The sequence below is a fragment of the Henckelia pumila genome, chromosome 4 (assembly GCF_033568475.1).
Source record: "Henckelia pumila isolate YLH828 chromosome 4, ASM3356847v2, whole genome shotgun sequence".
Classification (NCBI taxonomy): Eukaryota; Viridiplantae; Streptophyta; class Magnoliopsida; order Lamiales; family Gesneriaceae; genus Henckelia; species Henckelia pumila.
Window position 1 is genome coordinate 130,557,718 of NC_133123.1, and position 17,292 is coordinate 130,575,009.

Genomic DNA, 17,292 nt, shown 5'->3' on the forward strand with positions numbered 1-17,292 from the left:
AGAGGCAGTTTCAGGCTGGGTATCAGCGACCATCTTCGCAGCCTCCTGCGAAGAAGCAGTTTACAGGGCCGGCTAAGGGCCCGAATCCACAGCAGAGGCCACAGCAGCAGAGGCCGCAGCAGCAGAGGGGCGGGGCCCCTAATGCCATAGGTTATCCTACTTGCCCGAAGTGTCAAAAGATGCATTCGGGACCTTGTCTTTTGGGAGCAGGAGTTTGCTACCACTGTAGGGAGCCAGGGCATCAGATAGCTAACTGCCCGAGGAAAAAAAACACCGCTGGTAGAGTGTTTGTGATGCAGGCCGAGGAGGTAGATCCAGACACCTCCTTGATCAACGGTATATCTTACCCCTAGCATTTTAATAATTCTCCTTTGATTAAAATTTCGTCTTTATTTTGGAATTGTTGTTAATTTGGGTTATTTAACTGTATGTTAGAATATGAAGCATGTCTTACTTGTGATTAGAATTAAGAATTAGTAGTGACTCGTTGGGGAAAAATTTAGTAGTGGTATGAAACTGTTGGAAATTTTTTGCGTGCAGAGAGAATTCTAGTTGGAGGCAACTCCACGTTTGCGTTGCTAGATTCAGGGGCTACGCATTCGTTTATCTCCCTGGAGTTTATCAGGCGGGTAGGCATCACACCTGAGAGTATTGACAGTGGGTATGATGTTACAATGCCGTCAGGGCAGATTATTTCTACCTCGAAGGTTATTCGAGGACTGGAGTTGGAGCTGCAGGGACACTCCATTCGAGCAGATGTGGTGGTTTTGCCATTGAGTTGATTCGATTTGATTTTGGGTATGGACTGGTTGACAGTCAATGGAGCTTCGATTGATTTTCGTCGGAGATCAGTGTCAGTGAGACCTACAGTAGGCGACCCGTTCACTTTTCATGCATCTCAGAGCAGTGATATTCCTCAGGTGATATCTCATATTCAGGCGAGAAAGCTGTTGAGACGGGGTTGCCAGGGGTTCCTAGCCAGTATTGTCACGGCCTCAGAACCATCTAGCAGATCTTTGTCAGAGATAGAGGTGATTCGTGACTTTTCGGATGTCTTTCCAGAGGATGTTGCAGGGATTCCACCAGTGAGAGATGTGGAGTTCAGCATCGAGTTAGTGCCAGACACCGTGCCTATCTCTAAGGCACCGTACAGACTTGCTCCTACCGAGATGAAAGAGTTGAAGGAGCAGATTCAGGAGTTGTTAGAGAAAGGATTTGTTCGTCCTAGCTTTTCTCCGTGGGGAGCTCCGGTATTATTTGTGAAGAAGAAAGATGGCAGTATGAGACTGTGCATCGATTACCGAGAGCTCAACAGGGTCACAGTGAAGAACAAGTATCCACTGCCGAGGATAGAGGATTTATTTGACCAGTTGCAGGGAGCTTCGGTGTTCTCCAAGATCGACCTGCGATCTGGTTATCATCAGTTGCGTGTTAGAGATGCAGATGTGTCCAAGACTGCTTTCAGGACACGATATGGGCATTACGAGTTCTTAGTGATGCCATTTGGGATGACCAATGCTCCAGCGGTTTTCATGGATCTCATGAACCGAGTCTTTCAGCCGTATCTAGATCAGTTCATCATAGTCTTCATTGATGATATCTTGATCTATTCTAGGAGCATCGAGGAGCATAGACAGCATCTTCAGACAGCCTTGCAGACTTTGAGGGAGCATCGTTTGTATGCCAAGTTCAGCAAGTGCGAGTTTTGGCTTGAGCAGGTGGCATTTCTTGGCCACATTATTTCGAGAGATGGGATTGCAGTTGATCAGTCGAAGGTTGAGGCAGTGCAGAATTGGGGTATTCCGAAGAATGCTTCGGAGATTCGCAGTTTCTTGGGTTTGGCAGGATATTATAGGAAGTTCATCAAGGGTTTTTCCTCTATTGCAGTACCCTTGACTTCCTTAACCAAGAAGAATGCGAATTTTATCTGGAGTTCAGACTGTCAGAGGAGCTTCGATCAGCTGAAGGAAGCACTCACTACTGCACCAGTGTTAGCGGTGACAGTACCACATGAGGAGTTAGTGGTGTACACCGATGCGTCTAAACTGGGTTTAGGCGCAGTACTTATGCAGTGTGGCAAGGTTATTGCGTATGCGTCGAGGCAGCTGAAGGTTCATGAGCAGAATTACCCGACGCATGACTTGGAGTTAGCAGCAGTGGTTTTCGCTTTGAAAATCTGGAGGCACTATCTGTATGGAGAGAAGTGCAAGATTTTCAAAGACCACAAGAGTCTCAAGTACTTCTTCACACAGAAGGAGTTGAACATAAGACAGCGCCGATGGTTGGAGTTGGTGAAAGATTATGACTGTGACATTAGCTACCATCCGGGTAAAGCTTATGTAGTAGCAGATGCTTTGAGCCGGAAGTCGTCAGTGGTCTCATGTTTGACCATACAGTTACCACTACAGAGCGAGATTCAGAGATTTGACTTGGATTGTTATCCGAGTGGTCATGCACCGAGCTTGTTTGTGTTGACGGTGCAGCCATTTCTGCGAGATCGGATTAGGGATGGACAGTCTACTGATGAGGAGTTGCAGCGATGGAGACAGAGAGATGAGGCTAGGGGTAACCTCTTGTATACAGTGGTGGATGGTATCGTTCAGTACCGTGGTAGGATGTGGGTACCGAACGTCGATCAGTTGAGAGCTGAGATTTTAGCAGAGGCTCACACATCTCCGTACTCCATTCACCCCGGAAGTACGAAGATGTACAAAGATTTGCAGCTATTTTATTGGTGGCCTGGGATGAAGAGTGACATCGGGAGAGTGGTGTCAGAGTGCTTGACTTGTCAGCAAGTCAAGGCAGAGCATCAGCGTCCAGCAGGACTTCTTAGACCTCTTCCTATTTCGGAATGGAAATGGGAGAATATTACGATGGACTTTGTGGTTGGCTTATCGAGGAGTGCCAGAGGTTGCACAGCGATTTGGGTGATTGTGGATAGACTCACCAAGTCAGCTCATTTCTTGCCGGTGAGGACTACTTATTCTTTGACACAGTATGCAGAGCTTTACATCAGAGAGATTGTTAGACTGCATGGCATACCAGTGTCTATTGTGTCAGACAGAGATCCGAGATTCACATCTGCGTTTTGGAAGAGTCTGCACACAGCTTTGCGGACTAGGCTTTTGTTCAGCACAGCATTCCATCCCCAGACAGATGGTCAGTCGGAGAGGGTGATCCAGGTTCTCGAGGATCTTCTGAGAGCTTGTGTCATTGATTTTCGGGGCTCTTGGGAGACTAGACTGCCATTAGTGGAGTTTACCTATAACAACAGTTTTCAGTCGTCTATAGGTATGGCTCCTTATGCAGCATTGTACGGGAGGAGATGCAGATCTCCTGTGCATTGGGATGAGGTTGGTGAGCGGATTTTACTGGGTCCTGAGATTGTGCAGCAGACAGCTGACATTGTGACTCAGATTCGAGATCGGATGAGGACTTCTCAGAGTCGTCAGAAGAGTTATGCAGATGCCAGACGACGAGATTTGGAGTTCGCTGTAGGTGATCACGTATTCCTGAAGGTGTCACCTATGAAGGGAGTAGTGCGTTTTGGCCGGAGAGGCAAGCTTAATCCGAGGTATATAGGGCCATTCGAGATCTTGGAGAGAGTTGGCACGTTGGCCTACCGTTTAGCTTTACCACCAGGGCTAGCGGCAGTGCACAACGTTTTCCATGTATCCATGCTTCGGAGATATGTCTCTAACCCGTCGCATGTGTTGGATTTCGAGCCCTTGAAGTTGCCACCAGATCTAGTGTATGAGGAGAGGCCAGTGCGGATCTTGGCTAGGGAGAAGCGGAGGCTTAGGACGCGGGTCATACCGATGGTCAGAGTCCAGTGGCTGAATCACTCAGAGGAGGAAGCTACTTGGGAGACCGAGGCAGACATGAGGACTCGCTACCCGGAGTTGTTCGGGTAAGTACTTTAAATTTCGAGGACGAAATTCAATTTAAGGTGGGGAGAATTGTAACACCCGGTATTTTAAATACGTAAATCCGTATGCATAATTAGGGTATTTAATTATTTAAATTTGTGATTTATGGGTTAAATAATTATGTGAATTATTTGTGCATGATTTAATTTATTTTTAAGCATTTAACCCATAATTATGATTTTTATGATTTTTAGTATTTTAATTATTTTATCGCGTAGACGGGACCGTGGACGGACGAGATGACAACTTTCTAGCCAATTTATTCCATGAGCATTTTTAGAGCCCAAAAATATTATTTTGAGTTTTATTGCCTCAAAATTTTTAGTATTTAATTTTATATAATTTTAGGAGTCCATTTTTATCCAAATTTAGTCATTTTAATGACTTTTAATTATTTTTAAAATTCCCTAAACTTGTAATTTCGGGATTTTTATATTTTTAACTTAAGTTATCAGATTTTAACTTTTATTTGAAGTTTTAAAATTCTATATTTTATATTTAAAACTTTTAATTATCATAAAACCTATTTTAATTAAATTAAAAACTCTAACCTAATCTACCCAAAACCCCACGTTTCTTTCCATCAGCCGCATCACCCCATCTCCATCATCTTCCTCGTCGATCCAGCAGCCGAGGGAGGACCCCATAGCCGATTTTCTTCAAAGTTTCAAGGTTTTTCGTCGTCCCGTCGTCTCGGAATCGTCCCACGCTCGTTTTTCTCTTCAAACTTCGGTGCTAGGCATGTTTTTATTCTACTTTTTCGTAAAATATCAGTGAATATTATGTGTGCGTGGTGTATGCGTGATTTGTTCTTGAAAATTTTCAGAAATTTATTTGAGTTTGTTCTTGGTGCTCGATTTGATGTATTATCCATTCATGCTCACGCTTCTTCATTCCATGGCACGTCTAGCTGCTGGCCGAGGGTCTAGAGGGGGTGTTGGTGTGGCCTGGACTCAAATGGCTCGAGTGGTTCGAGCCAAACGAGCCCAGGAGAGACGTAAAGGCGGACTGCACCTCTATGTGCGCAGACTAGGGTTTTGGGTTTGAGGCTTCGAGTTGGGTCCTGTGGGGTGCATGGGCCGGGGTCAGGGGCCAGGTTCAATCCGCCCAGACGTGGGCTACGTCTGGGCGGCGGCGCTCCGGCCAGGGGCGATCGGAGCAGGCTGGCAACAGCCACGGAGTGGCTGCTGCTCACGGCCGCCGCCGAGAAGGGATAGGGCGACGGGTCCTAGGGTTTTCAGTTGGGTCCGGGTCGGGTCAGTAGGGTAGTGGGTCGGGTTAAGTTGGTCCGGGTCCGGGTTGGTGGGCCGGGCTCGAGTCTTTTTATTTTTAAAGTATTTTATGAATTAATTGGTTTTTGGGCCAATTAATTAGAAATAAAATTATTTGGACTCCCAAATAATTTTATTTGGGCTTTAAAAATTTTAATTAAGTTAGTCCATTAATTTTATGGGCTTTTGAGCCCATGAAAGTTATTGGGCCAGTCTTTGGGCTTTTGGGCCCATTGGGCCGGTTTAAGTTGTTTTTGGGCCTAGAATGTTTTATGGGCTTTAAATTATTTTAATTGGGCTTAGAATAATTTTATTGGGCTTAAGTATGTGATTGGGCCAGATTTAAGTAATTGGGCTTGAGTGTTAGGGCCAGCAGTCCAGTACAATCCATGAAAAATTTGCATGTGTCCGGATTATATATTTAATTATTTTTATGCATTGAAGTTTTTTTAATATTTATATGTTAGTAAGAAATTAAATTAAATATATATGAAGGACACACAATTTTATTTAAGTACATGCATTCATGAAATAATTTTATGCATAATTAAATGTTTAAGGTTGAGCAATAATAAAATATTTTATGTTGGAAGTTGAAATAGTGTGACAATTTAAGAGGGATTCGTTCCCATATGTGAACTATTGAAGGGCAGTTTACTGCCAATTTAAGAGGTGATTCGTCACCGCCACGTACGTTGGTTTTCACGCTGATCAGTATTTAATGTATGATTTAAGGTTACACTACGGATACAACCATGTGATGTTAGAAATTTAACTGCTCAACAATGTTTATGTATTATGTTATTTAAGTTAATTTATGTTATGTTTATGTCGTGATATTTTTAAGCATGCTCATTTATGTATATGTTATGTATTAGTATCAAAGTGATTTAAATTATTTTAAACCCTTGTTATGTTAGCATGTTGGGCCTCTAGGCTCACTACACTGGTATGGTGCAGGTGAGTTCGTAGAGGAGGATGTAGCTCTTACCGGCGGCGAGGACCTATGAGCGGACATGCAGTGACCCCGTGACCGTGATAGATGTCTGAGTCACACTGCATGTTTTAATTATGTCAGCATGTTACACTTTTTAATTATTTTTCAGTGGTTGTGGTTTTGAATATTTTCAGTGCATGCAAATTTTACATCATTTTTCTTATGCAGTATTTTTAATTAAATATTTGAATCAGATATTTATTTTATTTAAAGAATGCAATTTTTTATTTAAGTTATTTATTTTAGTCATTTATTTAAGTTATTTATTTGTTTTATTTTAAATCTTTTATTCTGTGCATGTATGTATGGGCATATATGTGCATATTTTTTTAGTAAGTATATATATAAAAAAAAAAAATTCCGCATATTTATTTATTTAATAATTATAGAGTTAGGGTCGTTTCATAAAGTCAAGATACTCCATAAAAAATGTTCTTATCAAGTCATCATGCACGAAGAAAGACATAAAGATGGAGTACAGACTTCTTGTTGATATTGTAGCAAAGTCTCTTTGTGCTAACACGTGTTCGTTTAATACCATCACAGTGGAAAAGCAGCTATACCATCACCGTGGAAAAGCTAGCTGCATGTGATGGCTGCTATCACTGCTGGGATCAAGATCAACTTGTCTGAAATTTTGTTCAAGAATCTCACTTCTATGATCACCATCCCTAATATCCAATCTCAATGGGTTCATGGTCCAAATCAGTTGTATTTTGAAAATTTTTGGCATTCAGCTATGTGCTACTTCAACTTTTCATGTGCACAAGATTTTGAATGAGATATCTAATGTAGCTTACTGGACCAAGAATCTATATATCACCAACGGATGGCTTGGTTATCAAGACAAAATCAAGTCCAACCAAGGAACCAGCTTAGAAGAAGCATACCAAACCTCCTAAGATAACCCGTCACCCAAAGAAAAAGATATCCAAGCTGGTCAAGCATATGATCACTCCACCAATTTAGCTCCCCGCTATTCCATCTATTCCAATCTCCACGATATGATCTGGGAATTGTGATAACGGGGAAAGATATGATCAAAACGGATTCTGGATTGGAGCAGTTCAAAATCAAAGGAAAGGAAATGACAACTATGGATCCTTCCACCCAAACTACAATTAACCTGGCTCTCCAAGAGGTTGAAAACCAGATGAAATATTTTAAATGGGCGAAGTACGTGAGAGTTTTACTTTTAGCATTTCAAAACTCAAATTTCTACAAAGTTTTGCTACACAAGAAAACCATTTTGAACTGATCCATATTCCATCTGACATTCGATCTGATGCACTCAAGGATTGCTCAAAAATATTCTCATTAAAGACAAAGGATTAAAAGAGTCGTCGATTTCCATATTTACTATAGTCCAAATAGCCTCTGAGCCACTGCACCTTTTTTTGGGAAAAAGACAAAGACACGTGACAAGCTCTGCTTTAATGTCGTTTATTTTGGGACAAGTTTTCACAGGCTATTTTACGGACGTTGGACACTTGCTTACGTATCAAGTGATTAGTAGTGTATCAGGGTAGAATAACAACTAAAGGGATTTAAAAACTGGAAAATTTAGACATAAAAAGTATAACACATCAAATTTTTTTTATCAAATTTTATTTAAGTAGTTTTTAAATAAAAACCATAAAAATAAAAATAAAAACAAATTAGATATTGGAAACCAAGTCACGTGACATATATTTAATTTATTTAAATATATAATTATTTTATTTAAGTAATTTATAAAGGTAACCAAAAAAATGTTGGTTGCATTAATTTTTTTTTAAATTTTAAACACATTATAGTTTTAGTCAACGCAACAAATAAAATAATTATAAATTCAAAAAAATTATAAAATCTAAAAAAAGACATAAAAAATGATATTCTATCATGTTTTTGAAAAATTTATGAAAAAATAATGTATACAAAACAAGAATGTTTAAGTAAATTCATAATTAGAACTCAAATAGTGTGTAAACTACAATGATATATAAATTAATTCTAATTATAACTCATATTTATAATATTAATAATAAATAATAGATTAACAAAAAAATAATTTGTAAAAAAGAAAGATATTTAAGTTAATTCACAATTGTCACACATACATTTATATTAGTAATAAAATAGATAATAGATAGATAATAACAAAAATAAAGTACATTATGCAACTTTTGTATTTTAAGTAACCATATACTATATCTTATAAGATTAATAGAAAATTAGTGTGTATTAAATAAGTTAAAAATATTTTTTAGGAAAAAATCAAATAAGAGAAGAAGTAAATAAAAAATATTAGATGCACAAAATATGAAAAGACACCACAGAAAAATAGTGTGTAAAAAACAAAAAATATTTGAGTTAATTCACAATTTTTTCTCATATATTTATAATAATAATAGATAATAGAATATATAATAGATAAATTAATTAAAAAAAGTAAAGTACGATATGAAATTTTGTATATATAGTATCCATATACTATCTTGTAAGATAAGAAAAATTATTATTATTATTAGTACTCCACGTACTTGTTCATAGGTGAAATATTATATAATCGGATAAAATAAATTAGAACATATGCTAAAAAAATATGTTAAAAATAGTAATAGTATTTTTACTTTTTAATTTGAAAAAGTGAGTGGTATAATTTTGAAATAAATATGTTAATTGAAGAGTCAAATTAATAAAAAAAAAATTAAAAAAACACATTGATTATATAATTATATAATAATGGTAATAATAGAATAGATAATATATAAATTAATTATAAAAAAAGTAAAGTAGGATATGAAATTTTGTATTTATAGTATTCATATACTACTTGTAAGATAAGAAATTTTTTTAATTATTATTATTATTAATATTCCACGTACTTGTTCATAGGTGAAATATTATATAATCGGATAACATAAATTAGAACGCATGGTAAAAAATATGTTAAAAATAGTAATAGTATTTTTACTTTTTTATTTGAAAAAATGAATAGTATAATTTTGAAATAAACGAGTAAATTGAAGAGTCAAATAAATAAATAATTAAAAAAAACACATTGCTTATATAATTATATAATAATGGAAAATTTAATCATGTAAATTCACAATTGACACACATATTTATATATGTAATATATAATATATAGATTATTTGAAAAAGTGAATGATATAATTTGAAATAAATGAGTTAATTGAAGAGTCAAATGAATAAATAATTAAAAGAACACATTGATTATATAATAATAAAAAGAATAACCATGTAAATTCACAATTGAACTCACATATGTAATAGATAATAGATAATAGATTACAAAATTATTTATTTATCGTGATTTTAAAATAAACTTGTGTAACCATAAGTACGACATTCATTTTCCAAATAATATTTTTCTTTCCGCAAATGTTGAGTGTAAAAAGAGAGCAGTGTGGTAATAAATACAACCCTTTTTGCAGAAACTGCAAGACAAAACATATTACATGTATCATGGCAAGACAAAGAAAAGTGTGAAAGAATGTTTGAAAGAATCTTGGAGACAATGGTAAGAATGTACAGAGATGATGGCCTCTGGTGTTATTCATTTTCTTCCAGCATAAAGTTGCTGCGTCCAATTCGGTTCACATGTTCATCTCTCATTTTTTGCATCTCCAACCAATAGTCAGGCTCCTCCAGCAAGCGCAATATCTGCCAATTCAAAAAAATAAACTATAGCAGCTTTTGATTGATATACATATAGAAATTTCATTTCAGCTGAATGTTACTGTTTTCATTGCGGGTCTTCTGGAAGATGAATGCAAGAGACAAAGGCGAGCCACGGTCATCATTACTTTCATCTCATCCTCGTCGTGTTCTCCGTGAAGGTTTGGATCGATTAGCCGTTCAGATAGGCCGCTGTTGAGTAGAGATCTTGCCTGCATATATTGCATTGGTGTTCTTAGACATCATCCAGAAAACAAGAGGATTGGATCAACATGAACTCAGTTTTTGTTACCCATAGTACTAGGCATTCTTGATTAGAGTCAGGGCTTGTGCGAATGGCCTCATTTCCTGTGATTAGTTCCAATATCACAACCCCATAAGAGTATACATCGATCTTTTCGTCAACTTTGCCGTACATAACGTACTCGGGTGCCTGGTATCCAAATGATCCACTCATATAAGCTGGCATTATGTAGTCAGGAATTGATTCTTCGGTTTGAAGATCATCCGCCGCTGCAGCTCCAAATTCTGATAGCTGAAAGTGTTTTTAAAAGAAAAATCATAATCTGAGATAAAGCAGGTTTTAGTCCTTAGAATCTTGGTTGTCAGTTGCAGCAACTCCAATAGCCTTCCTTAATCATACATTCGAATGCAGCTCGAACAGAACAGAACTTACCTGTGGTTCACAGTCTTCAGAGAGGAGAATATTAGATGACTTCAAATCTCTGTGAATTATGGGAGGATAACTTGAATGGAGATACTCTAATGCCTTGGCGACTCCAACCGCGACTTTCATCCTCTCCCTCCAAATCAGCTGTTTGAGCCTTTGCTTCAGACTGGAATCCACCGAGTCGTAAACAATTGCAAACACTTCTGCACAGCAGCAATATCCAAGAAGTTGGACTATGTTCTCATGTTTGAATCCACTCAGCATTTCTAGTTCTCTACAGATGATCTTTTCAGAATCTTGAGAGGCCTTGATCACCGTGATTACCGCGGCAAACCCATTGTGGAGATCGCCTTGGTATACTTGAGTACTCTCCCGTTCTTCGATCAAAGTATCCGGACTGAAACTTTTTGTTGCGCAGCTGAGTTCTTCATAGGTAAATCGACTGATGTGCCCATTCATTTCTAACAAAGCCACTCTCTGGAAGAATTTCGGGGAAAAACGATCGTGCTGATGATTCTTCTTCGTAGCAGCAAGTTCTGATGATGGAGATGTCCAGGATGTAGGCATGGAGAAAAACTTTCTGAACTGAGGTCTGGTTTCAGGCTTGCCACAGCAGTAGGAAGCAGATACCGGGGATGACAAGGAAGATCGAAGAACCCTGTTAGTCGAGCCTTGTTGCGAAGTCCCCGCGATCTGAAGAAGGACTTTCCCTCCATTATCCATTACCAATAGGTCACAAGTGGGAGGCAATGCTCTCAAGAATCCAGCGATGACCGAATCTTCCGTGCTGCAGAGGAGTATAAAAGCAGAGTCAGAAATCGCTCTCTTGTAGTTAAAAAAGTGATGGATCCACATTTTTTTACCATTGACTACTGCATCCTATTGCAAGAATGGTTGCGAAATTCATTCGAACTAGGTGGGCTAGTTCAGTAATGTAGCAGCTTCCAGCACAAATCTTTACTTCAAAATCCACCTGAAAACATCAGCAGCAACAACAACAACAATAATAAAAAGAGAATCTCCAAGTCGATAACAAAGTATAGAAGGCATTACAACCTGCTTAGATTTACAGATGTCTTCGTGGATGTGGAACGTATTGGGATCGAACGTGTCATCGGACTGCTGGACATGAACAGCAAGAACACTATCCCCACTGGCAACTACCAAATTCAGCAACCGAAGCAGCATCTCCCTGCTGCAATTATCATGCTTCAAACCAATGATGACGGTCTTTTTCTTCCGCGGCCTTGCTCCTCGGCGTGAGAAAATCCCGCCACTCCTCCTAGGATTCTCATCCATTAGAGGGAAAATGGTTTTCAGTGAAAAGAAGGCATCCCATTGCAGATTATTTCACATAAATTCATGTTTCTTTGAATATTTTCACCCAAAATAAATACCAACGGCGGTAAGAGTATTTAAAACTAAATACAGCTCATAATGGCACAAGAAAGACAACGAGTTAAAGGGAGAAATGGACAGGATAATAAATATTGATCTACGGCATTAAATGCATGGAAAAGAACAAGTTTAAGAAGGGAAACTAGAAATAATTCAGAGTCCGGATAACTAACTAAGCTAGCTTCTATAGTTTCTTGATCTTGTGAAGTTGGCAGCACCAAACATGTGATTCCCCAGTAGGTTGCAAAGAAGTAACAATTAAAAGATTACATGATCAGAGCTTTCTTATCAGCAGACATGACAGAGACATTTCCCTTTCCGTTTCATTTATGATGTTGATATCCTTTCCAGTCATTACAACAAAATTGAATATTGAAATAATTTCGATTTTATTTTATGTTATTATTTCTTGTACAGAGAGTTTCTCAAATTACTCATCCAAGTATTGGTGCGTCTAATTTATCTCTTAACGAATCCATCCATGTTCGTATTTTCACGGGGGTGTGCTTAAGGGCCTTTGACCATACTATTTCCAGGTGTTTCTCAAAGGACACAAAAGTGAAAAAAAAAAAAAGAGTAGTGCATGTGCGTCTCAAAAGTTTAAAGTTGAGACAACACATGCATCTTCCGTCCAAAATTGAAGCTATTGCCGATTATTCAATTTTGTCTTCTCTTTTGATTTTACATTATATGGGTCATTACCTGATTTGATTCTGGAATTTCAAATCTTTCTTACATTATTAATCGTGGATTGCTCTCGCACTCAATTTTCTCACTTGCATACAAATATCAACAATCCAGTGAGCATAGTCATTCATATTTATACAAAATGACACAGCCTGCCTGTATTCAAATTCAAATCTCCCAAAAGACTCCATCTATGCTAGAGTTTTTTAGTCTATAGAATCAATTAACTAAAACCCTCCCAGGTACACAAATGTGCAAGGCTGCCTCTTCATTGGTTCTGTCTTGGAGACCATCAAATCTAACAAGCCAATAGGAATAAATTAGCATATCATAAAACATTTAATGGAATTACGCTTGCTAAAAATTATGTAGAACCAAGGTTAATCAAATTATTATTTTTTTTAAAAAAAAAGAAAGAAAATCCATAAGTAAAGGTTGAGATAACTAATTAATTTGAAGAACATGTTTCATGTTTTATGAATAAAAAAACCCTTCATCTTTCAGAGTGAATAATTTTCAGGAGTTCCTAACAATCCATGCAGACTGCAACATTGGAATTAATCATGATATATATATATATATATATATCATGAGCCTAAACTTTCACGGCAACTTTTCAATTCAACAGCAACTACAATCCAATCATTAAATGGATAAGATAGCAACAAAAAAAAAATCATACATTGAAATATCTTGAAACCAACTCAATCATGATCTTTTGGGGTGAGAGAACAAAAATAAAAAAACATGTCCATCAGCAAAGCAACGCAGTTAACAATAACAAGGACTCCAGTGAGATACCATGAACTTGGAAAATATTCATCACACCTGAATGAACGAAAGTTCAACACCTTCAGTTTCCCAATCTCAGAGTATGATAGGATATCATCAGAACCTGATACAAGAATATCGCCAGCAGATTGAAGCCAACATTATTGACACAGCCTCAATGTTTAGGTAGATTTTGCACGAAACCATGACGAAACACAAGATCCCAGTACCAGGAGAAAAGGGAACGCGTATCCACAAACTCTAATTTTCTAGAGCACAAACTTGGATTGTATCACAAATCATTATTGTTCCCAAAAGGTGTGTTTCAGTTAATTGAAGATGCAAAAGGAAATACAGAAATATGTACACTTTCTCCACTTAAATTAAAATGACAGAAATCAAAGTTTGGTAATGCAAGTACTCATAATTCAAATGAGATGTTGCTAATACATAATCACCCAAAGGCAGGAACTGAATGTCAAATTACTTGCAACAAATCCAACTATATGAAAATCCTAACAAATGCTTTGACGGAAAAACTAGCAAGACGGCATCACTCAACTCGACCAATAACCCTGAAACACTGTTACTAAATTCTATGAAATCAAGAGTGTGATTTGTGAATGCATCATGAGCTATGTTGTATGTCGAGAGATTACGTTCAGTTTCAGGAGTATAAGTGAATAGGTAAGTGACAAATATACTCAAATAGAGAGATACACGTGATAATGAACCAAGAAATATCTTTTTTCCTAGGTATCTAATAAAGAGATGCGTTATCCGAAGTAGGGAATTGCCAGTCATATACAAAGAATATCATTACACTCAGATAATCAAAATTCCAAAAGGTAATCAATCAGGATATCGTCACAATCATTTTATTCTTCTTCCCGGCTGATAAAAGAATAACTTTCCCATCCACAATGTCATGAAGCTCAATTTTCTTGGCATCACTATCGACTCTGATGTTGTTCAAATAAAGTCCCCCTTGCTTGAGCAGCCGGCGGGCTGCTGATTTACTCTCCAGCAAACCAGTAGAGACATAGAGATCAACAAGAGACAGGTTTAAGACCTGGTCTTGGCGCAAAGAACATGATGGAACATCCTCCGAGATTGTCTCAATTGTCTTCCAATCCAGCTCTGTTTTGGAACCCGGCCTCAATGCCTGGGTAGCTTTTAGCGCCTCGTCGAGTCCCTCTCGCCCATGGACAAAAAGGGTAACCTCCTCCGCAAGCCTACGCTGAGCAGTATTGGGGACATAGCCAGGTCCCTGCATTGACTTTTCAATCTGAGAGATCTCATCCATATTGAGGAATGTAAGGATTTTGAGAAATCTGACAACATCAGCATCTGAAACAGAGAACAAGTACTGGTAAAACTGGTAAGGTGACATGAGGGAGGGAGAGAGCCAAATGGCACCATCCTCGGATTTGCCAAACTTGGTGCCATCACTCTTGAGGAGAAGAGGGAAAGTAAGCCCATAAGCTCCTTCTGCCTGAAGAATTCTTCGAATGAGATCGGTGCCAGCAGTGATGTTGCCCCATTGGTCGCTGCCTCCAATCTGAACATTGACCCCGTGCTCCTGGAAAAGATGGAGAAAATCATAGCCCTGAAGCAGCTGGTATGTGAACTCGGTATAGCTCATGCCCTTCTCCGATTCAAGCCTCTTGCGAACGCTGTCCTTAGAAATCATTGTGCCCACCCTGGCGAATCTTCCCACATCCCTCAAGAAATCCAGCAGCTTTACATCCTTCCACCAGTCGTAATTGTTCAACAACGTGAAAGAAGAAGAAGAGTCACGTCCAATAATTCCCTGAATGGTGGCTGAGATTGCAGATACGTTATTATCCACTGCAGCAGGATCGAGGTCGGGCCTCTCAAGTGACTTCCCCGAGGGGTCACCGACGCGACCGGTGGCTCCGCCGATGAGAGCAACCGCCGAGTGGCCACAGCGGAGGAACCATGAGATAACGATGATGCCGAGTAGGTTTCCGAGGTGAAGACTGTCTGCGGTGGGGTCAAAGCCACAATATACCTTCAAAGGAGACAACTGTGATTGTGAATGGCGCAGTGATTCGTGGGTGATGGAATCGAGAAGCCCCCTCTCTTGTAGAACTTCCACCACATTCCGGCGGGAAGAGTAAAGGCGGTTGAGGGGGCGGAGATGAAGCGGAAGAGAGGCGGAGGAAGAAGGGAATAACAGTCTCCAATTGGTGGCGGAGACAAGAAGAGAGTGACTCCGCACAAAAGAATTAGCAATGAAACCCATCTATCTCTTCTTTCGCTCTCGCACTGCAAAATCTTTATTTATTTAAGTGAAACTTTTTTTTAAAAAATTAATATTATAAAAATAAATTATCAACCTTTAACAAAAGGAAATACTTTTAAAATTTGTAAGAATCGTTTCTCCAATCCTCGGATTCATACATTGTCATTTGTTGATTTAAATTTAAATTATTTGAAAATAAGAAATTTAGAAATGAATTTTGTATTGGTAAGCATTTATCGGTTGGATTTTTTATTTCCTTGTAAAACTTTTAAATCAGTGTGATGTGTGAATTAATATTTATGAATACTTTCCTTTTTAAAAAAAGTATTTATTTTTTCAATTTGATTTTTTGTTGAAATTATTTTTGTAGCTATTTATTTTTTAATTCTCAGATAAATATTCATTTTCTAAAGATATCTATCCAACAATAAGAGCACGTTTGGAAACATAAGTTATTGGCTTAAAAAAGCACTTAAATACGTTCAGTTTTTTAAAGTGCTTTTATTAATAATAAAAAAAAGCAAAAGTAGTTTTAGTATTTGGATAAATGTTATAAAAGTGTTTTTTGAAATTAAAACATAAGAAAAATCCAAAAAGCCAAAAAATCAAAATTTCTGGCTTTTAAAAAAGCATTTATTTGGGCTTAAATAAATGCTTTTTTAAAACGTCTATTGTAACCAAACACATAACTTTTTAAGAAAATTATTTTTTTAAAAAAATAAGTGTTTTTTCCAAAATATCTACTGTTCCCAAACGGGCTCTAAGAGTGAAATGAAATTTTTTGAAATTTTTTTTTTTGAGTACAAATTGCATCGAATATCGAAATTACAGCATATTGCAACACTAAAGAGTGAAATTTGCCCGCACAACCGACGGGACTTGAGCATGGACTCGAGACGTGCTTGTCTCGAGTTAAGAAAGTATCTAAATCTACCTAAATAAATTAGAAAATCTACCCGCAGTCAGCGGGAATCGAACCTGAGACCTCGTGGTCTCAGAGCCTCAGTCTTGACCACTAGGTCAAGATCTCATTGGCGAGTGAAATGAAATTATGGGTACCAAATAAACAAGATAATTGTAATGCATAAAATTTCAAATAAACAGCTATAAACTATACTTTAAAAGCGTTTGATTTTATGGTGAAATTAAGAAAGAACATAAAGGTAATTCTTGGATTTTTAATGCAAAAAATTCAATATTGAGTGTATTTAACCATTTATGAAATATAGATATCATTTTCTTTTTTTAATTAAAAATATATGATAATTGATTACTATATATTGATATGAAAGACTAAAGTAAAATAAAGAAAACATTTACTATCACATTTTTTAAATTAAAAAACCACATTTTCAAAATAGGGTAAAATTTGCCATTTGTGGCCATAAATTTATGGAAAAAGATACTGTGTAGAGAGAAACAGCACAGGATACTGTGCATCAAAATATACATGATTTCAATATTTCATGTGTGTAATTAATTAAATAATTAATTATTTAATCATGTGATATGAATTACAGAAGTCTATATATTGCACAGTATTCTGTGTTGTTTCTCTCTCCACAACAGACGATCCAGATCCTAAATTTATGTTCCATCGTTGGTGTAGAGGTGAA

At 37.5% G+C, this 17,292-nt stretch overlaps 2 protein-coding genes across 3 annotated transcripts; both read right to left on the minus strand.

Moving 5' to 3' along the window:
• Positions 1-9,585: 9,585 nt before the first annotated feature.
• LOC140867001 (protein kinase STUNTED-like) lies at positions 9,586-12,143 on the minus strand. Of its 2 annotated transcripts, none has more exons than XM_073272067.1 (6): positions 11,608-12,143; positions 11,415-11,524; positions 10,558-11,338; positions 10,174-10,416; positions 9,944-10,093; positions 9,586-9,866 (listed from the first exon to the last, which is right to left on the minus strand). In XM_073272067.1, the coding sequence occupies exons 1-6, from the start codon at positions 11,848-11,850 to the stop codon at positions 9,756-9,758; spliced, it is 1,638 nt and encodes a 545-aa protein (XP_073128168.1). In that variant the 5' UTR covers positions 11,851-12,143; the 3' UTR covers positions 9,586-9,755. The 2 variants fall into 2 exon arrangements, with proteins under 2 accessions (XP_073128168.1, XP_073128169.1); XM_073272068.1 differs by having other exon boundaries at positions 11,415-11,511; positions 11,608-11,705.
• Positions 12,144-14,087: 1,944 nt separating this feature from the next.
• Positions 14,088-15,679, minus strand: LOC140865736 (tyrosine--tRNA ligase, chloroplastic/mitochondrial). Its single transcript, XM_073270479.1, has one exon. The coding sequence runs from the start codon at positions 15,674-15,676 to the stop codon at positions 14,264-14,266; it is 1,413 nt and encodes a 470-aa protein (XP_073126580.1). The 5' UTR covers positions 15,677-15,679; the 3' UTR covers positions 14,088-14,263.
• Between the last annotated feature and the right edge of the window lie 1,613 nt (positions 15,680-17,292).